The sequence below is a fragment of the Phaethon aethereus genome (genome assembly GCF_964289735.1).
Source record: "Phaethon aethereus genome assembly, chromosome: 1".
In the NCBI taxonomy this organism is placed as follows: domain Eukaryota; kingdom Metazoa; phylum Chordata; class Aves; order Phaethontiformes; family Phaethontidae; genus Phaethon; species Phaethon aethereus.
In genome coordinates, this window is record NC_138575.1 from 58,037,607 (window position 1) to 58,059,982 (window position 22,376).

The following is a 22,376-nucleotide window of genomic DNA, read 5'->3' on the forward strand; positions in this document are numbered from 1 at the left end:
GCTGTCTGAAGAAGCCTTCAAGTCTTTCGCACTGCAGTACACAAATGTCTTCCATCTTTCAGAGCATTAATAACCCCACCCATTCATCCCAGTCAACATGCCACAGTGAGGGCAGCCCCTACCCCAACCCCACCCATATGGGTCCAGGAAACACACCTCCTGCTCATGTTTTGGACATGTTTGGGGACCCACAAGATGAAAAAACAGCCAGTTCAACACTGCCATTGCTCCTCCTGATCTCCTAGCAAGCTCCTCAGTTCTTCCAACTTAAGCTCACAACCAATTCTATCCCTTCCCCCCTCCCCTTTTGTACCCTGGAGCTTGCACCTTCAGCCTGTTCAGCTCTGCCAAGCCTAAAAACTTAAAACCCTCCCAACATCTAATCTTTTCCTGATGAGTGCACGAGATCTTCCGTAGACTCCCATGTTTAATTCTTCAAATGCAATGCCTTCGCAGCTCATGAGCTCTGCGCACCGCGGTATGATGCATCACCTGGCTCATTTCAGTGTATCTACTGATGTAGTACCACTCACATAACTGTATGTGGGCAAGATGCCACACATCACTGTATTATCTGAGAAGGGTTCCAAGCACTCTTCATGCACGTCCACTGCAGCCAGAACAAGCAGCACTCAACAATGGCATTACCTCACTGTCTTCTCTGAAGACATGAATAGTAAACCAAAGAGCTTATGGCATTTGCATTTACACCACAGCATGGTACAAGCTATGCATGTTTTACAGGTACCCAGTTTCTCACAGAAAATTGCAACTTTACTATAAAATAATTTATTATACAGCAATACACAGCTTTAAGCAACAAGCTTATATACATGCACAAAAAACCTGCTGACTACCCTACTCAGGGACTCTAGCTCTTTTGCCCTTGGCCTTGCGGACCTCTTCAATCAGATCTTTTAAGTACTGAATTTCCTTACTAAGGGAATCTGCTTTCTCCTTCAGGGCCTGATTCTTCTGCTCCAACTCCCTGCACTCCCCAGACAGTGCCTCCTGTTCTGCCCTCTTCTTCTGCCGGTAACGTGTGGCAGCTGTCTTATTCTGCTCCATCTTTTTCAATTTCTTATCTATTTTCTTTTCTCCTTTCATCTTGGCTGATACTACCTTCTCTGCAGGATGATCATATGGTTTGGACCGCACAGAGCCACAGCTGGCATCTGTAGGGAACTGGTTGTCATTGGGGGATCCAACTGAGTTGGTAGGACTATGTTGGGGTGTTCCCAGGTAGGAGTCTGGGCTCATGCATATTCCACTATCATCTGAATGGTTCTCCTCCTCTTTCTCAGACTTGGTGATCACTACCACAAAGGTGGGGCCCTCCTGTTTTCTTTCTCCTTCCAGAACATCCACTTCACTACCTAGTTCTAAACTAAATGAATGGTCTGGAGTGGAAGTCAGAGACCCTGGGGAGAGGGGAAAAGACCAAAGGGAAGCCAATGGGGCCATTGGATCTGCTCCAATTGGAGATTCGGGGAGATGGGTGATTAGGTCAGTTATCAGTGGAGGTTCTTTGTTGTGAAATTCCTGGATGGCAGGGTTAAATAGATCACACGTGTCTTCCAACGTGGCCATCAGCTCGTCTGGTGAGACGGTGGCTTCCAGATGTTCCATACCTAACAGGGCATCAAAATCAAATTCCTTCAGATCCATCTTCTCCACCATCCACTCCATGCCAGAGAAGGCATCCTCTGTACAAGAAAAAAATTTACCATTTCAGTAAACCAGCAGCAGTAATCTAGAAAAACTGAGAACATCTTCCCTATCTCTTCTTATTGGTATGAAAAAATACAACCATCAGAAAAATCTGCCACTAGCTGCAGAAGCCTGCAGGGTACAATGTAAGCCATCAGCTGTTCCACATTCCATCGCTCTTACACCCAACACCTGAAGAATTCAGAGCCATGTGAAATATACAGCCATGCTTGTTTCCTGTGACCTCTGCCAGAGAGTAGTACCATAACAGTTGGTATGTTATTAGAAGGGCAACAGAAGTGTCACTTCACCAAACGCCAATCCAGTAACCAGCAATTCCGTACTGTGTAAGCAGTGCAGCACATATGCTTTCCACGCAGAGGTATGTGTGTGAGGTTACCTTCACATTTATGAAAACCTACCAATTTTATTTAATTGGAGTGTTAATAAATGTTATGTGCCATTGTAACAGAAACATTTTATGCAAATAAATAATACCTTACCCTGGCTGCTATCTATGGTGTTGCCTAAACTGTCCACAGCAAGCCAATTGGAGGAGACTGCCTTAGCCTTTTCGCTGGAGAACCCATGCGAACCGAGGGGCTCGGCCACCTCCAGGTAGTCATCTAGGAGTCCCAGACTTTCCTCAGCCACCGAACACGGCTGGCTGAAGGGGGATAATGAATCCCCCAACAGCATCTCGTTGTTCAAGAGGCTCATCTTCATCAGTTTTTAATGCTTTGATGTCGAAGGATGTAGACAAGTAGAGGGTCTTTTTGTCGACTACAGCAATGCTGCTGTGCGGTGCCTTGAAAAACCTGCAAATAGAACTTTAATTCATCAGTACTTGTTCAATCAGCACAGTAGCTCTTTAAAAGCAATGCCACTTCAGGAAGTATGGTGGTACTCTTATGGACTTGTATGACCTCTCCATTTTCGGGACTGCCGTTTGCCTGCAACAGGACACCTCTGCACTTTTTAATTTCTTACTAAAGGCTCGCCAGAGCCAGCCGCAGGCTCCAGGTGGGAGCACCCCAGCAAGGGCGGCCTGGCTTCCTCATGCCCAAATATGGGCACGGCTCGCGCCGGCCCCACCCACCCGCTGCCATGACTCACGGCCACGCCAGCAGCCGCAGCCATTTCGTGATCCTGCCGCGTCCCTCTCCCCACCCCGGCAGCCGCCGCCATTTTGTATCTTGCCACGTTTCCACCGGGGCTCCAAGACCGGGCGCCTCCGGCTGCCGCCGAGGCTTGTCAGGGCCGAGTCCCGCTTAACACCGAAGATGTATTTGTCCTCAGTGCTAGAGACGAGGTGGAAAAGGACAACGGACCTCTCCGAAATAAACCCACTCACAAAATAGGGCGTTTGAGCAAGAAACCGAATCGAGTGTCTCACACACCTTTTACTGCTGTTTCCAAAGGATTACGAAACCCCTCTACATAACCAAGGGCAGACAACGCTACAGCATTAAGGGATTACAGTACTGCTGCCAACTTACAAACAGCCCCCGTTTAACCTACTCGGGACTATATACGAAACAGTACTCACACTCTCAGAACCTCGATGCCTCCGATACCCCATTTCTCCCCAGCTACAGAAGCGTTCCCCCACGCAGAATAAAGAAAACCTCCCTAGGAATGTACTGACTCTTGCTCCCACAAAATGGAAAAAATCCCCAACTTTTGGGAATCTAGTGTTCTTGAACGACAGAAGACACAAAAAGTTCTCGTAGTTTCTTCTGAAATGGTATTTCCTGCCATTTCTGACACCCGCCGCCCCGGGGAGGTCGAGCCCCACAAAGATGTCCTCTCCCCCCCATCTTATTACCCAGGTACTTTTTTCCGAGAGATACTATCCATTACCATACAGGTGATAAACCCGCCCCCAAAGGCCACTTAAAAGGGGAGAAGAGGGCGACTAACAACACACTGGAGAGGGAATACCCGTCCCTCACACACAATACTCACGCCATGGTTGCAGATGCCGGGGATGTGCTGAGGCCGCCGCCGCTGCTGCTGCGCCTGCTGCACTGGCCGATGCCGCCGCTGGCCCTGCCGCCCTTAAAGAGCCATGGCGGCCAGGGGAGGGGAGGCTGCTCCGGTCCGCGCGGCGCGGGAAAGTTCTGCGCGCGCACACACACTAGTACCTTTCGCGGCCACAGACACACAATGAGGTGGCACCGCCCGCGCACGCTCTTTATATAGCATCCACCTTAACCAAAACAAGATCCGGCTGTGATGTGTCCTTCCGCCAAGCGTCACCTGCCTCTCACCAGAGCCCGCCGGCCTGTAGCTTATCTTTCTGTCCTTCTTTCCGGCCATTCTGCTCCCGTTTAATCGCGGGAGCAACAGACAAAAGCTACCACTCCAGGACGGAGCAGCAGCGGAGGAACTATATGATGTACATCCGCGCCGTCCGTCTCTCCGCCAGGCGAGGCCACATCACGTGATCAGAGCAGCTGAGGACGCCCCCTCCCGCGGGGAGCGGGGCGGGGGGGGTAGTTTACCGCCAACAAAGACAAGGCGCTCGCATAGGAGGCGTCACGCAGCTCGCCACGTGGGAAGGGGGGCGCTCATTGGCTGGAGGGGAGTTGTGCACGTGCACTGTGATCTGTCATTGGCCAGGGCCCGGAGGAGGCCAGATGCTGAGCGGGAGGGGGGCGAGAAGCGGCATCTGGGCAGGGAAATGGCGCCCGCAGCGGGGCGCAGCCGTACGCCTTCGCTGTTCTGTCCCTCTCGAAGCAACATGTGTTCCCCCCTTTAATTTCCAACGGCCCTTTTTGTTCTCTACACAAAGTGTTGTTGAGGTCAGGCCAGAGCTGGCGGCCGCTGCTCAGGCCGAGGCGCTGGCATGGCTCCCCTTGAAGCGCCGAGGTAGCGGGTTGCCATGGCCTCCTGCTCCCTCAGATAACGTGTCAGCCCAGGGCAGCGTTGCCTTCTGTTGCTGCCTGCCCCACACATGCGGAGCTCAGATATGGCTGCTTTGGGGCACGGGCTGTTGTGTTTGCGTGCATGAGGGCACCTGCATCTCTGACCTGAGCCTGCCTGCCTTGTGGCGGCCGTGGCACAGTATCGACCTGGAGTGGCTCATACAGAGCTTTACTGGAGAGCTGCACTGCTGAGCAGCCGAGAGCATGGGTCTAATGAGTGCCTTGAACGTATGCAAGAGCTGAAAATGAAGTTGGTTATTCCCCAGCTGAGGAATGAGAACTTCCTCTCCTGCCATGCAGTTTCACACTGACACAGTTGCTTCTGCATTTGCTGTGCAGACTGATGTGAGTGTTAATGGATCGCCTACATAGCCTCGCAGCTGTAAAGGGCAGCGTCACCTTGGAAAGTTGTTTAAGTGCAGTTTCACATTATGTTTTATCTGATCTAAACCCACTTGCTGCTAGGAAAGAAGGCAGCCCTCTTCCCCCACCCTATTCCTGGCTATACCATCTATCAGCTGGTCTGGCCCTCAGTGAGCCAGCTCAGCCAGCTAACCCAGCAGGAAACTCATGGGAGTCAACAGTTTTCTGCTGGTTTCAGTCCCTTCATCATTTCACTCGGGTGAGAGAAGCATTGGCCAGCTCCGGTGAGCTGGGAGGATCGGTACCTGTGTGCTTCCCCACTGTGCCAGGGCTACCCAGCTTCAAACGGTTGCTTTACCACCTTGCCAAACCTCGCAGCGTGCCGTCAGCTCCGAGAGCTGCGGTGGGTCCTTGCTTGTTCGAACATCACCATCCGGCAGGTCAAATTGCTCTTGGCTACTTCTGCAAAAGGCTCCACTATGTTCCAGTTCGGGCCTCGGTAGTGTGTAAAGCCATGGCCTTCACTGAGTTTGCTCAGGTGTAACTGCCTGGAACTTATTAAACAACTTGACTGATAATTTGTGAGGACGGGCATGACCCAGTTTCTACTTTTAGCAGTCTGATGTTACCATCATCACTACAAAGCAGAGTATGTCACTCCACATCTGTAAACTGAACTCTAGCTGCTGGATGAAAAAGGCAATTTTTCCTCCATGTTCGTGTGTCAGGTTTTTTTTGTTTGGTTTGGTTTTTTTGCCTAGAAGCAAGCACGGATTTTGGAATGACTCATTAAAATGGAGGAGGCAGAGAAAAACGTCCTCCCATGCCAGAAAACACCACAGTAGCAATCGAGCAATCTAAGATGACTGATAAATACACCATGGAGCAGGCAGATCTTGCTTCAAAGCAAAATTTGGAGGATGCAGCAGCTTTTAAAGAAGCCAAGTGGGTGATTGGCTGGGTGGATGGGTGGACAGCATCTCCGTGTCCTCACTGGCTCCAGGAGAGCTCTCACATCTCCTACCGTGCCTGCTTGCCCCTCCTTTAAGTGAAAAGAAAAGGATGATTGTACAACCGTAATCGTAGCCAAATAAACAAAAATGCTATACACACCCAATCCTTCATCTTGAAACGATAATTATAGATTTCTCTGAAAGGACTCTGGGTATGTGTGAGCAAGACTCACGCAAGCAAAAATGAAATATGCAATGAGGAACTTAACCCAGATCTGCTTGTTTCCTAGCTGCCTGGTTTCCATTTTGTGTGTAAACTTATGTGGACATTTGTCTGCGTTACAACCTCCAGACAGAAATTTTTTAACAATCCCCAATCCCAAAAGTGAAATCAATTAACCAGAAGCCAGCCATTCAGTCAACATCATATTTTTCCCTGTTTCCAGAAGGATGGCAGAACTATTGTTGTTACATGATTTCATGAGCTACATCTCCAATTCCTTTATAAATCTTCTGTCTGCATTTGCACATATTATGTCAGAGGTTTCTCCCTTGTGTCTCGAGTTTTTGACCAATGTAAAAGACACTTCTTTAAGCCCAAGTAAAAATTCCTTGGGAGTTTTTGTAAAAAAAAAATTACAGGTATTTTCTAAGCAGAGAACTACTAGCTACCCGCTCCTAACTCAAAAGTGCCTAAAAAGCATTCCTTTCCAGTATTACAGAATATATTTGTGGCTCAGAGACTGAGGAGGGAAGTCTGGCAGCTCTGAAGAAAATTGAATTTACAGCACAAAAAGGTGGCTTCTGAATGAAGATTAATTTGTGTGCATGGTCAATGAACTCCTGCTGACACATTAACAGCTTTAGCACCGTGGGATGTTATTTTCCTGCCCTGGGTACCGTACCTCGGCAGAGAGCTCCTGGGATAAGTAAGATCCATCCCGACCCAGAAGCGAGGGGCCAGCCACAGACGAAAGGAGCTGCTTGTGCGGAGCTCACTGCAGGATAGAGGCCAGAGTGACCTTGCTGGGAAGTGATGAACTGCCCTGATAAATGCAGCACTGCAGAAAGCCACCTCCGGCCAAACAGGAGGTAGAAAACTAGTACCCTTCCATTCACGCTCCTCCTTCATTAAGATGGAAGGTCAATATATGGACTTTATTATTTTTTTTTTAAGTTAACGATGTAAAGGAAAAGAGGTTTTCTTTTTCCACCAGCAAGTATACAGGAGGTAAACACGCTGAATGCCATGTTATTAAGTACACAAAAGACAGAGAAGACGTAAATGTTTCCATGGTAACATCTCCTCGCACAGTCTAGACTGTCTGTATAGGATGCTCTCAGGGACTGTCAGTGGGGGGAAAGTACCCATGGGCCTCTGGGGCGGACAAGCAAGGGTGGTGGGAGCACGTATTGCTGGGGCCGGGGGGGTAACCAGTGACAGTAACGGAGATGGAGATGTTTGCTCCTTCCTGGAGTGCGGGGAAAGCCGCAGCCAGGGAGAAGGTCTGGCAGACACTGCATCAGGAGGGCACATGACCCCCATGGTGGCACTGGGCAGGTGGCTTTGGGTCCCCACTGAACCTTGGTGCCCCATAGAAGGGCCAGATGGGCTTTTGGCTGGCCTTGGGCCCTGCTGGGTGGCTGGGGAGGAGGGGGCATTGCCTACTTTGCAGAAGGGTGACTGTGAGGGCAAGTTCTCCAAGGGGATTCTTGGTATTATTTTTGTCCTTTGAACCTTCCATCAGAAGGGACAGCAAGCCTTACTCCGCACTTCAGTGAGCAAAGCATTTCCAGAGACCAGCAGGAATTTTTCCTGGAGACAAGAGTGCCAAGGGAAACACAACGGAGGAATAAGGCAAACTAGACATTTTGAGCAATTTCGAGGGAGAACTACCTACAACCTCTACAGCACAGGCTAATTCGCAGTGCTCGGTTGCTTCTCTCCTCATGCGTCACAAACAGATATCTGAAGGATCTTTTCTGCCAGATTCTCATCATAAGTTCTTTAGGGATTGCTTTATAGGCATTCTGTTTTAAAACTAGATTGAAAAGCAAATATATGTGATTAAAGATCAGGCTGGGAGGTATTAGCATCCATCTTTTATTACATACAAACAGAAAATAAGTTAGCCATATGCTCTGCCTCATTTATCTTGGACTAGTACACCAAATGGAATCTCTAATAAATCATTCATTGCTTACCCACCCCCTCACTGTCTTCTGTTTCCATCTTGTTATGTAAATATCACTGACATTCGAAATAAGACTAATAAAAAAAAGGATTAAATCTGCAATTTACATTTGCAACTTACATTTCAATTATTTTAGACAGATATGGAAACAATCCTGGCTGTCCACCTACATTTTTCGTACTGAACAAACGTGGACATGCCAAGCCCATGCTGATTGCTCGCAAAATATGGCTCTCTGGAGGCTTAGTTACTCAGAATCAGCCAGGCGGTGGCCAGCTGCCACAAGTAAAAACATTGTGCAAATCTGGTAAGAGGGAGGTGAGTTTTAACTTGTAACTTGCCCAAGCATGAATCTCCCAAGCAAAGCTACAACTGGTTGAAAATGATGTTTAGCAAAAAATATGTGTGAAGGGGGGGAGGTTGGGGTGCTGACTTTCGTTCAGACCGTTGTGGGATTTTTTTGGTTTTCTCATTGTCCAGCCTTGTTTTATTACGATGAAAGGACTTGGGGGTCAAGAATAATCCCTCATGTATATTAGGACACGTGGGATCAGTTTAGCACACAAACAAAAGCCTTCCAGTTGCCCAAGCAATGAAGACCAGAAAGAAACATACCTCATGGCAACTGTTGTTCTTCACGTGGCTGTAGCTAATCTGACCCCCGCTGGAGACTGTGTGTTCAGTGCATATCAAAATGTATGTATCTGTACATTATCAGCATCTGCTGGAGTCACACATGCCAGGTGCCTTGTCCCTTTCTGTGCAATAGGATGAGGAGGAGTCTGGCAATACACATTCCTTCTTTTCTAGCAGCGTGAAGTTAGCAAGAGCTGAGGCCTGACATACCTCAAGGTACGGATTATGAAACTGCAGCATCTCAGACAGCCACAGACACCAGTGGGTGAGTTAACATCCTGTCGCCACTTCAGTGGATCTGTCTTTCATTGTCTCAGTGCCCCTTAGACCCGTCAAAATGAGGACTTGCTGTATCAGTCCAACAGCAATTATGCTGCACTCCTGAACCTGGCATCTAAACTTGCAGCTTCGTCTGAAGCAGGTGGAAAAGTTATTTGAGCTTGAGTTATTTCAGCCTCTCTGTTCCGTGAGGGGGGACGCACAATGAAAGGCTGATAATACCAGACTACACTCTGTCGGCTCCATCTGGGGATTTGTTTTTAACTTCACATAACTTCAGAGTGTTTTGATAACACCAGGAAGAGAGGCTGTGAATGGGTATACCCTATTAATGAAATAAAACAGAATCCTGGGGATACTTGTGTGCGTGTGAGATCTTTTTGTCTCCAATGCTTTCAGGCAGCTTCAGCAGGAACACTGACAAAGCAGGTAGTTCAGATGAAGCTCTGAAACTCATTTGGGGATAAATCACCATTGAGACTGTATCTCCCCAGGGACCTGGGGAAGAACACTGCAAACATTACTCAGTAATATTTCTCTACACTTCGTAGGCAGCAGCTGCTCAGTGGCTGGAATTTACCAGCAGACCAATCTGTTCTAATATATACTTGTTTACGGAGAAGGAGAGAGAAATTCCTGGCAGATGTTGACGCAGTTGTGGTATCATTGAGTTTATAGCCTTTTCCTGAATGACTGTCGTTTTCCCTCCTAAGGTCTCTGCGTTAGGAGGTTTGGCAAACTGTGTCAGAAAGAAGATTCTTTCAGAAGACTGAGACTGCCCTGCTCCCTGCACTTGCTCATGGGCTTGTGGGTGGCCTCAGCAGAGCCTCCTCAGGTGCGTTACAGTGGGACTGGCCATGGGCAAGCTGGACAATAGTCCCCAAAGAAGTCTTTGTGGCCAAAGTATCGTACTGAGTAGGTGCTGTGGCTTCTCAATCCACTGCCCCTCTCACTGTTACCACTGTGGCGCTTAGTGAGGGAGGTCTGCAGTTCTCTTAACAGGAGGAGGTTTCTGTGCTTGACTGCTAAGAAAACTGGTTTGAGACTAAAGCCAGGTCTGCCTGAGGAACCAGCCATGGCAACCCGCCTCTGCTGGGGACGTGCTGCTGGCCTGCTCTTTTGGCACTCAGAGGGTGAGACTTCGTTGAGTCCTTGTCCTGGGAGTGCGATGGCAGTGGACATCTCCTCTGGGTCTGAGGAAATGTAGGCACTGCTCAGGAAGGTAACATTTGAGCCATCCACCTTAGTCATGCAGTCTCAGTGATTTGTATGCTGAGCACTTATCAGAAATACAGGTCTCCCCTAGGCAGGGCAGGCTCTGTCTGACCACAAACGGGTGAAGTCTGTCCCAGGCCACAAGGCTCGGGAATCCAGTCTGCCGGTGACACCAAGCATCTTCCTTTGCAGTGCAAAGTGATGGACTGAAGGTGGATCGCTCTTCTTTTTATTAACTTTCTCTTCTTACATAAGAAATAAATTACAAAATTAAAAAAGAGGAGAAAGGTTCCTAACTTAAATCACTATCTGATTGTTCAAGAAAAGGCATTGGACTAGATGCTTTCTACTGTCTCTCTCACGGCCACAGGCAATGATTTGGAAAAGAGATGGTTTGTGCCTTGGTCATGCACGTGCCTCAGCAAAAACCAACCTCCACTTGAATGCCAGGAAGCTGGGAGCCCTGCCAACATGCTCTCTAACAAGCAACATGGGAGCTGTGGCTCTGTGGCCTGTGGGATTACTGTGTCTTGTACTACCTTTGCTTCAGCATATCTCAGGCCCTCTGACAGCATATCACCACTGCTATAAACCACCAGGAGTCGAACATAATTCAGATTACATTATCTATGTAAGTGGCGGTAGTTATTACGTCCAAGGCTGTAACCATCCTCTATGCTAAATAAATTCAAGAATTTGAAGGCAAAAATCTCTCTCTGCCATACTGCTTCCAGGAGCAATTGCTTCTTGCCTTTCAAAGGGAATAAGGAGCCTGCCAGGGCATTACAAGTTTTGAAGTAATGTCTGTCATGGGACAGGTAAAGAGCCATCACAGTGCATCATTTACCATCTATGCCCTTGTGTCTGTTGCCTGTTGGGTCTCTGTCCTTTGCAGTGCTGAGCAGAATGAGACAAGACAGTCTTGCAGGACTGGGATCATTGTAGTGGGATGTCTGATGGGACAGTATATCACCCCTGTGCCTCTGTGGAACAGTGATAATTCTACCACAGTGACAGGCAGGGGAAGGGATGGGCTTGTGCTGAACCAAGGGAACTGTTGCCTAAAAAAAAGAAAATCCAAAACAAACCCAAAAACTCGAGCAAGCAACTTTTGCCCATTATTTGTTTGGAGAAGGCTTTTCATGAAGAGTATGAATTGAGATATATATATTTCCCCTGAGAAGCTTAGCACTGAGTGTTAACAGACAGATCAAAGACCTACTTAGCCACTGGAGCCAGGGAAATTGAACCAGGGCAGCAAAATAAAAATCAATCTGACTTTTAGTGTGTTTAAAGTGATTTTGTTCAGAATTGGCTTCTGCGTGAGTACTTAGGAAAGCTTAAGATCATGAAAAGTTTGAGTTCTGTGAGCCAAACTCTGCCTCCCACTCTCCTGCTATTCATAAAATGACAAGAATACTTTCTACGTACAGAATGGTATCAGATTTTCGCTGCCTTACCTGTTGGTCTGACCACCCTCTTTTGCCTTACTATTTGCAAGATTACTCCACAGGATCACATACTATAAAGATATTATTAGCCTGCTCACCACCACCTTTCTGGCTCTGTGACTTGTGAATAATGCTGTCCTCCTCAGAGTATGCTAGTAAAACTTTTACACTGTGCTATCCCTGATTGTGTAGGAGACACACTTGTTACATAAGACCTATTTTAAGGTGGTGTTGAATCTTAAAAAAAAAAAGGGAAGGGGAGGATATTTCTTGAATCTCTCAGATCATAAACTCAGATCATAACTCAGCCTGACAAGGTTAAAGAAGGTAAAATCCAGATACCTCAAACAGTTCCCCAAGTGTCTAGACTGCAGCAGTTCTCCTAGGGCTGGAAGTCAATACTGGGTTTTGCTGGTAGGAGGGAAGCATCTCCCATTTCTTGCTTGCTGCATCTGTGAGTAAAGCCCAACTTTTCAAGATCCAGTCCCAGATTCAGTGAGCCATGCTGGAGCCATTGAATCATACCTAGTGCGGGTAGTGGGCCAACATATTTTATCACATCTGGAAGAGAAACTGCTCGAGGCTCCTCTTTTTTCCATGAGACTAAATTGAAAAAGCAGCAGCTGTTTGCAGCTTTTCTGGAGTTTAGAATATTAAAATGAACCTTAAAAAAACCACAGAGGTTCTTAAGTATTTGGGAAAAAAAAAAAAGAAACATTCATCATACTGTTCAACACTTTAGCATGATAATCTGAAATCTGGGGTACAGTCACCTTCTCTTCCCCAGCCTGAGATTAGCTACAGACTAGTCAGGCTGCAATTTATTTGGGTTTTTTTTTTTTTAAATGAAGAGATGCAAAAATGAATAAGTAAAATGTAAGCTCAGCTACATTCATTTCCAGGACAGGACAGTGGTTATATAAATAAGTGCGTAAAATATTTTGCTTTTTCCAAAATTCACCTTCCTCCTAAGCTGTTTGTTCCTTAGGCTAAGAACAAAAGAGATGCTGAGTCTTTGCAGCCTGGAGAACCATTTATGCTCCTCTTCTTTGTAGCAACCTTTTCCATACTTGAAATAATTATCATGACTCCCCTCAATTATTTCTTCTCTACATTACACAAATCCATATCTTTTGATCTTTCCTCCTTATTCATGCCAGGACAGCTTTTATGCAAAGGTGCAAACCACTGCATACATTAAACATGTATTGCAAGCTCTAGGCTTTCCAGGGGCATTAACTTGAGGGGGTAATACCTGGGACAGATTCCACAGAGCAGCTCATTTTAGCTGTTCCCATAAGACTCCATATGACGGGAAATGTGCTTGATTTCATCTGATCTGTTTCTACCACAGAACAGATTAAAGGAAAAAACCTGAAACAACACAGGCAAGGTGTATTAAAAAAAAATAAAGTTAGAGATGTAGACTCCCTTTGTATCGTAACATTTCTTCTGAAATAGTTAAATGTTAAATGCAGAGTCCTCATTAAAACAAATCTCACAGGACAATGTTGTCACCATAGCATGTCTTCCCAGAATTAAGGAGCCTGGGATCCATCAAAAGCAGCATCACTTCATGCTTGACGTCCAACACATCCACCCCACCTTCCCAAGTAGGCACTTAAAACTGGGTCTTACTGTGAAGAGCTTCAATACACCAGACACAAGCCCCTGGCACAGCAGCTTCCTCACTGCCTCAAGGCTGATTCTTGGATAAGAGAGGAGTGCATTTGGTGGGGGAGAGGATTGGCACATAAAAACCAGCGTGTGACTGAGCAAGGGCGGGGGAGTCTGCACAGGAAAGTTTAATATTAAGAGGCACGGAAGCCTGTGAAGTCTGGGAAGCCACATGAAAAGCAGGTACCTGTCCAGGCACGAGGGCTATTGGAGAAAGGATGGGAGGCACAGCACCATAATTACACATCATCTTGTGACTGGTGCGAATGCTGCCAGGAGCCAGCACGCTGCAGTACCGAGCTGATTGCTCTCTCAAGACAAGTTGCAGAGCGCTGAGCGCCCAGAGCTGCCAAGGGAAAGCAGGTGAATCAGCAAGGGGCATGTCAGTCCCCAAGCACTGGTGTGGTGCAGAATTATGTCAGCATCAAGGTGATGCACTGAGACAAAAGCAGAGAGACACTCCTTTGTTTACAAACACACCAGAGACAACCAGGTTACTGTGGAAAGTCATTTTATTTCAGAATTTCACGCATTCTGTCACAGACCATGCACTTAGACTTTCCCCATTGCAAATCCACAGCCTCCAGGCCTGGGAGAGATGGGGCATCATCTCGTCTCACTGCGAGTACCCACATGCTAAGAGTGAGGGCCGTGATGGCAGCTCACCAGGAGGCAGAAAGCCGCCTCTTGTTTCCATAATTGCTTTTAAACACGGGAAAAGAAATCCATCTGACTTGAAGGATTAGTGGTGGAGCTCAGTGAAACCCCACAGCTGAGCGGTCCTCATCCCATGGTTACAGGGAACAAGATGACGATCTCATGGGAAGCTTGTGTGAACTACGCTATAGCAGAACACACCGAGGCATTCTTGGAGCCCAGGCAGCAACCAACCCAACACCCGCTCTGGGATTCTTACAATCAATTTGTCTCCAAGCCGCTCTGCCAGGAAGGTGGCCGAGAGCTGCCCTTTTCACATTCAGTTTTAGGTCTTCCTGCTCTGTGCTACAGCTTTGACTAGGAAGGAGCCCACCGATAGGTAAGTCAGTCCTCCAGGCTGTATGTCCATACATTTACTGCATTAAATACTGAAAGGTGCCAGTTTAAAAGACTCTGCAACATTCTGACACGCAGGCTGGGTACAGCATTAGTATAAGTTTCCTGCATACTTACCCTACTCCTTCTTCCCTGCTTCTGTTGCCCTTATGCCTGACCATGGTCTTGAAACACTCCTAGTTGCAGTGTCCCTGTGACCCATTACATCTTTGGCCTTTGCTGAGACTGCCATTGCCAGGACAGCTATTGCCTGCTGTGGTGGCTGCCTGTAGGAAGTAAGCATTTGCCTCCCGAGAACAGGCTTGTGGCTAGCTCAGAGGAGGGCAAAACTGAAGGAAAGAAATGATGGAAGTGATCCAAGTGAAGAGGAGCAAAGTCTACAGAAAAGGCAAAAAGGCAGCTTCAGTCTCCATTTGATACACAAATTGAGCTCAATAGCAGCAAGAAATGGCCATAAAATATTAATTCATTAGGTTGCCAGGAAGAAGTAAAAGCATTCCTGTGAAAAATTCTATATACAGATATGTATATGGCAACTGTTCTCAAGCCAGCTTGGACAGTGGCTTCCTCCTTTTTATGTCTCACCTTTTTTGTATCTATACTTTTGAACATTCCAAACCATGTTGCTGCTCAATTCTGTGTAAAGACCATGGTATTGGAGTCAGCACCAAGGGAGGGGTGAGATCACACTGAAGAAATGAAATTATGGGGAACTCCTGACAACCCAGATATTTTAATATTTTTGTTGACCTTCAAGTAATTAAAAGGGGAATTTCCCACAATAGCCTACAGGCTCCAAGTCTCATCTGTCTGCTTTTAGGGTAGGAAGGCTGACATCAGAAAGGCAGTGGAGGGCAGGGAAAGGAAGAGGGGAAAAAATCTGGGAACCAGAGTGAAGAGCAATCAACAGCTGACCAACACTGACTGCTGCAAAATTTACAAAACACAAAATCATACAAACATAGTTTCTGTTAACCTTTTATAGACTACGGACTTTATATACACACACGAACTTCAAAGTACACATCTGGCAGTCTAGAAAACACCAGTGCCCTAAGGATTAAATAATTTAAAATGCAATATTGTGTTATCACTGTATATGGAATACCATCTGACACATTGGCTAAAATGGACGGATTGTCCAAGAAAGATGCTCCCTCCCTCATCTCACCAGCACTGCCTTTAAAAAGAAAATAAGGGCTAAAGACTCCCCTCCATGGTTCCACTCACCTTGAAACTTCTCTGTCAAAGAGGCAGAAAGTCCTGAGAGGAAGGAAGGAGAAAAGGATTCTTGCTCCCTCCAAACTCTGCTGCTGCAGTACCCCTCTCCATTGGCTAGGGAGGCTGGACAGCAAGGGGAAAAAAGGTGCTAAAGCTGGGAAAAGGCAAGTATGTTTCTGTAATGATAGCTGCACTGGTCTTTTGAGAGAGATACAGCCCCAGCCCTGGGAGGACACCCTCCCTCCCCCTTTTTGAAGGCAGGAGGCCAGAAGGCTTAATGCAGAGTATACAGAGTCTACATGGCTAGTTTAGGAGATACCAACAGTACAGCAGCTGCCCCCCGAAACCCATACCACAGTCCAGCAGCAGATGGGAGGGCAGCCAAGGGAGAAGGGCCTGACAGCAGCCGTAAACAGGAGTGAGCAGAACTGCATTACCAACAGGTCCAAACAGACAGAATGGGAAGGTGTGCCCTCACCAGCTTTCTAAGAGTAATTGTAAACCGGGAATGCTGGAAAGTCAGCGCATGGGAATGAGGAAGGGGACAGACAACCTCAGTTCTGAGGTGGCTGGGGAGGGGACTAAAATACACACTGAGAGCAGAGGGCAAAGCCAACAAATCTCTAAATGCCAGCTCTGCATATGTCCCTAATACCAGCGTATGGGACAGAACCTTGCTGATGATACCAGTTCAGCCCTATCACCTTCACAGACTGATAGCTGGTGAGAATCTGGCTTAGGTGTGCTTGTCACAAAGCCCTTTAAGGCATGCAGTCTTGCTTCACCTCCTATAAACCAGAACAGCCATAAGCTCTTGGGGAAGAGATGGAAAAAAAAAAAAAAAAAAAGCCTGTTCCCATGTATGTCTCCCACCCCTCCCCCATAATCAGCCTTTCTTCCTCTAGGCCAGAGACATCTAAGGACCTGCCCTGTCCGCCATTCCCACCAGCAACACCCAGCAGATCTGGCTAGGCAGGAATGGCAAGCCCTGCTCCTTCGGCCTCATCACATAGCCAGACCACAAAGGTTTCCTCCTCCCCTACGACAGCTTCTGTGAGAATTGCCCATACTGGAGGTTGTGTTGCAGCAGACTGGACAAGCCTCAGCCCCTACTCCTGAACCCAGCTTGCACAGGATGAGAAGGCTCCATAGGAGCAGGAGTCATGGGCATAGGCGTTCTCCTATTCTAAGCTCTACAGCCCTGAATACTGAAAGCGTAATCATTCTCCACTCAGAAATACAAAACCCAACCCTTTCCAAAACATCTCACTCACTCTGCCCTGCACAACAGAGTCAAAAGGACCGGGGGGTGGGGGGTTGGCAGGTGGCGAGGAAAATGAGACAATGTGGTACAGCAGAGAAAAAGAAATATGAGGCAAAGTCAGACTGGAGGAAAGGACCTCAATGCAAGTTTGCTAAAATCATAACTGGATTTACCAGCCCAGTTCCACCTCTTCAGACCAAAATGGACTCGTTGCAGTAAGAGTACTAGAGGAGAAAGAAGAGCATAGTTTGGTTTATTTTTTTTGGTAGACACTTAAACATTAGCAGAATTTATGCGAAGATCTTAGAGCTGCAGTTTTAGCCTCTTTTCCCTAGCCACTGGGTACCTGTTGAGGCAGAGATGGTGGAAATGGACCAGTAGCACCAAAAATTCAGTGGGAGCATCAGCTCCACAGCAGGAAGTAACAATCAACCAAAAGGAGACAGAGAGAGAGAAGTGGAGGAGACATATTTCGCAGTAATCAAAGTCCACCTTGGCTAAACCTTATCAACACCTCCCCAGATAAGGCCCCATTATGTCTGCAGCAAGACCTCTGGCTCTGACAGAGAGCTGTAGAGGGTATAGCCCAACTCATCCACTTCTTCAGGGGTGAGCTCTGAAAACAAGTTCACCTTGGGGTTCAAAGCACTAGGGAGGACACCTGCCTCCAAATAGCGGATCAACCCCTTCAGCGCCTGCAAGAAGCGATCAGCCAGCATGTCCTGGGACCAGTCGGACTCTTCTTGGGATAGGTGCAGGATGACATTGGTGAGCTGGCTGGCAGTGAGGTGACCCAGGGCTGGGTTTGACTTGCATACCGCTTTGAAGATCTTCAGGCACAAGCAACGGCAGCCAGAATCACACTGGTCCAGGGCCCGGAGGCGAGCCGTTTCTGCTGGCCGCAGGCTCAGTCGCCACAAATTGTCATTCTGGGCCAATCGATGGGGTTTAGCCACAAGGATGATGTCACCCAGTGTCAGGGATGGTAGGAAGTCAATAAAAAGATGCCGTTCTGGATCATACTGGACTTCCAGTGTCAGATCTGCCGGGGGAGCTGCTGGACGGATCACATAATCCAAGAGAGTCCCAATTGCTGGCCAATTGATGGAGCCAGCTACAACTTTCTCAAAGGCGTCTGCTACAGCTTTGGGGGAGAGGTAACCTCCCACCACACAGCGGTCCCAGTAGCTGCTCCCACGGGGAAAGTACTCTGGGTTTTCCCGACGCACCAAGTAGAAGCCAGGAATGTTCATGATAGTGTCCTCCCCAGGGATGCACGACCACAGGTTCTGCTCCAGCATCAGAGGCACAATGAGCTGGATGTGGTCAGCAGTCACTACCTTTCACAAGGGAGAAAAGTCAGTAAGAACAAGCTTTCGCTCTCCACACTCAGTTTTATTCACCACCTTTAGTCAGCTTTCTGTTCAAAGGAACTTGGAATATGGATTCAGCTGTCTCACTCTCCTCTCTGCATGTGACTCACAGCCTCCCTTTGTCAAAACATTCTGAAGGACTATTTCCCATCATCAGTGGGATAACTCCAAGGTATAACCTAAGCTAGTGCTTATACGGTATGTACTATTTAGTCATCTTTAAATACTGACATGGACTGCATATAGACAAATCATTTTGCCTCCTGTTGTCCACTCCTTGGATGCAAGATGCAGCTGGCCCAGGGCACAGCAACACCACATGATCATTTAAAACAGGAGGCAGAGTATTAAGTTTCTAGACAACCTTAAGTTGCCATGTTTTAATTATCCCATGCTACTAGGTACTGCTCTCAACAAGTCTGCCACATTGTTTGGAAAAAGGTCATTAAAGATCCCTTTTTACCAATGTGATTAAGACCCCAGATCTAAGTTTCACTGGATGCTCAACACTCCATTCCAGAGCTGTGACTCAAACAAAAAGTGTGCCTCTGAATCACTCACTATAGCCACGGGCATCTTGCCATCAGGGAGATACGCAGCAGGGACTGCTGTCCAATCTAGGTCTGTCATGCATTTAAAAAAAAAAAAAAAAAAGAGTAGGGAAGACCTACATGAATACACAGGAGTTCCAAGGGAATATTGTGTATTTGGAAGGAGACAGAAGGGACAGAGAGAAAACAGAAGTCTACCAGAGAAACAGCAAGAAGAACACAGCTAAAGGGAGAGACAGAGGGGAAGGAAAAAAGGGCTGAGAGAATCTGGAGAAACAGCAAAAAGTAAATGCTTTGCAGACAACGCCAGAGCAGCCTGGTCACACTTGTTAAAACAGGACTGCAGAAATCAACGCCTGACTCCATGGTGGGAAAGGTGACACCAGGAGCCTTATTACAAAGGAATGTTGTGCTGAGCCAGCACTGCCAACAGGGAAGCCTGAAATGCCCCTGCCTAGTCAGCCTTCTGAATAATGACCTATCATACATCCCCAGGAATTACCTGCAGATCATCATACAGGCTGCCGCTGAGGTACATGTCACGCAGGGGCATGTCCGGCAGCTTGGCACGTAGGAAGCTGCGCAGCTCGGCACAGATATCCACAGCTGCTTGCTTGGCCCGGGCCTGCTCATCCGCTGGGATAGCTACCTTCCTCCGATAATAAGCGAAGAGCTTTTCTTGCAGAGACAGACGAAGGCGGGATTTTTTCAGCTCCACTTGACTCCTCTTGGCAGATGGCTTGGGCTTTGTGGGTCGGAAAAAGTCTGCAAGACAGAATGATAGTCTGCAGTATTTCACTGTGAAGCAATCCACAGAAGAAAATCTGCAGCACAAGTGCAGCCTCCCAGGTCTCAAAAAGCTTTCAGCAGACATTCTGCATGCTTTATACAGGTACCAGTCAAAAGGGATGTGCTGAGAAACTTCAAAGGATACCACTACGAGCATCAAACTGGATGAAAGCAAGTTACTAGATTTGGAATTTAGCCAGAACAAGACTAACATTGTGTACAAGGAAGTAATTTTAATGGCTACGTGGGCAGTAGCTCAGTTCAATTTAATCAAAAACTCAGCACTGTTACGAGTTCAGATGCCTTCAACATGATGCCAGACCAGTGGATAAAACACTCTTGAACAACCATCATGATCTCATTAAGTTTTTAACATTATAATGGATTTTTACAAATTAGCAGCAAAACCCAGTCCTGACTAGGGCATGAGATCAGAGATCATGCCACCTGGAAATGAAATAGTTGTTAGGAGTCTGATCAACACTTACCAGGACAGTAAGACCTTGGGGCCAGCAAAGCTCAGGCAATCATAGCCCCAGTGAAAACCTCCCTCAAACTTTCACTGGCCAAAAAACAGAGAACACACTCTTACGCACAGTACATCAGCACAATGCTTTACGCTGCCATCTGTGTTATTAAACAATGTCTAAGCTGCACAGATTTTCTAAGGCCCTTTTATTCTGACTGGTTTCCTGAAGAAGGAAGTCAACGCTTCCCATCTATCTTTTAAGCTTCTCTTAATATAGACCAAGAGTTTCAGAAGTTATCAATGATAATTAAGGAAGAACTACAGATCTAAGAGATCTTTGGAAGGGCTGTGGTACTTCACAGGTGCAGGAGAAACCCCCAAGTCAGTGGCCCAATTAAGGCAATCAGCTATTGCACATTTGTTTGGCCACAGGCATTTGGCCACACACAACATGCGGAATGGCTGACCAAGCTGCACACAGACCCATCTCACCCAACATCAGCAGCTGCTGTCTCTTGTCCACTGGGGTCTTTTGGACAGATTTGAGGTTTTGCATGAAAAGGAAATAGCCCCTAAAACCATAGGGAACCAGACTTCATTGCCTATTCATGAAAAAACTTAGTTTTCCATCTTAAGTTTTAATTCATTTTTAAGCCAAAAATGCAAGATGCCATCATCAATGGTTTTATTCCTCAATCCTCATCTTTGGGGACTCCAATCAAATGATCTAGACCCCATTTAACACAGCTGACTAATTATTTAACATTTCCTCAGCAGAAAGCCATTGCTGACTTTATTTCCAGACTCTCTGCAAGCAAATTAAAAGCTTGATCCTGTTTTTTTATTTTAAATCTCCAAGTGTAAATCTCCTGAAGTGACCAAGGATAGAAAGTAAAACCGGTGAGAAAAAACAACCAAACACATATAATGAACACTGAGGAACTCTAAATTACTTATTATACCACTCAGAAAGAAAACTGCAGGTCACTTTTTAGCCTGATGAAGACTGAGTGATAAGCAGCACTAAACAGGCAAACAGCGTTACAGAAATGATTAGGAAAATGGTAGAAATAATATAGGTAATACTGTTATAAATTGCTAGTACATTCACAATTTGAATATTCCCCTCTTAAAAAAGACAGAAACTGGAATGGTCCAAAGAAAGGCAACAAAGAACTTGAAAGGAATGGAATGGCTTTTGATCAGGAAAGATTGCACAGATAAGTATTCAGCTTGAAAGAGAAAAGACTGAAGGGGCATAAAGCTTAAGACCATGAAGTCAAGAGAAGAATGAAGAATGCAAATAGATGACTATTATTCACTAGTTCCCAATCTGACTTTTAATTCTTGAAGTTACCAGTAGACCTGCTTAAAAGAAAAACATCAAAATCCTGAGCCAGACAGAGTATTCTCTTTCCTGTGTTCCCTTAAATGAATACAGGGTTTACGGGCCTGGATGATTCTGCAATGCAGGAGTATCACCCTGCTCCTTACCTGTGTCTGCGGCTGAAGGATCAGTGGGAAGGGTCTGCAGGGAGCGGCTGAGGTTAGTCTTCATGTCCTGGGTCAGTAACCGTGAAGAGGAACCCAGCCAGTTTGGCTCTTCCCAGCTTCTCTTTCCTGACTGGCTCAAGCGAGTGGGGCTGCTGGGAGCACTGATTGCCCGGTCATACATCTAAAGCAACGCCATCAGGCACAGTTTGAGTCATTAAGCCCAATGTCTGCATTTTACCCAGCCTACTGCCAGCATCCCAGGCCTTTTTGTTTCCCACTCCTTCTTCCCAGTGCCCTGGTGCTGAGGTCCCACCCCGCTGTCCTGCATACTCACGCGTTTGACAGCTAGCGTGGCGATGCCCAGCATAGCTGCTCCACCCACACCCAGCACAAGTCGCGCGTTGGACAGCACAAAATCGATGGCTGTGCCGATGCCGTTGTCATCTTTTTTCCCTTTGCGCTGCCCAGCGCCTGCCATGTCACCTGGAAGGAGCAGAAGCATTAAACAAACAGGTCAAAATATGCAACCCTAATGGTTCTCTTCCTTTTCCTTCACCCCACACTCATGGCTTTTGGGGTCTTAGCACGGACCCATAGCAAGGGACCACCTAACCCTGCAGCCTCTTTAATTATCTTCCCTCAAGGAGCTGCTTATTCCCAGACGCACCAGAACAGTACTGACCAAGCTCTGCAATGACAGCATTTCTCTGCTTCCAGCTCCATTTATGACCTGAAGAAAAACATCCCGAATTT

The 22,376-nt window shown here is 47.0% G+C and overlaps 2 protein-coding genes across 2 annotated transcripts; both read right to left on the minus strand.

Moving 5' to 3' along the window:
* Positions 1-858: 858 nt before the first annotated feature.
* Positions 859-2,430, minus strand: ATF4 (activating transcription factor 4; the record flags this gene model as incomplete). The annotated part of the gene is made up of 2 exons (XM_082014200.1): positions 859-1,706; positions 2,214-2,430. The coding sequence occupies 2 exons, from the start codon at positions 2,428-2,430 to the stop codon at positions 859-861; spliced, it is 1,065 nt and encodes a 354-aa protein (XP_081870326.1).
* Positions 2,431-17,480: 15,050 nt separating this feature from the next.
* On the minus strand, positions 17,481-22,106 carry MIEF1 (mitochondrial elongation factor 1; the record flags this gene model as incomplete). The annotated part of the gene is made up of 4 exons (XM_082002400.1): positions 21,958-22,106; positions 21,624-21,804; positions 19,374-19,636; positions 17,481-18,287 (listed from the first exon to the last, which is right to left on the minus strand). The coding sequence occupies exons 1-4, from the start codon at positions 22,099-22,101 to the stop codon at positions 17,481-17,483; spliced, it is 1,395 nt and encodes a 464-aa protein (XP_081858526.1). The 5' UTR covers positions 22,102-22,106.
* Positions 22,107-22,376: the final 270 nt, after the last annotated feature.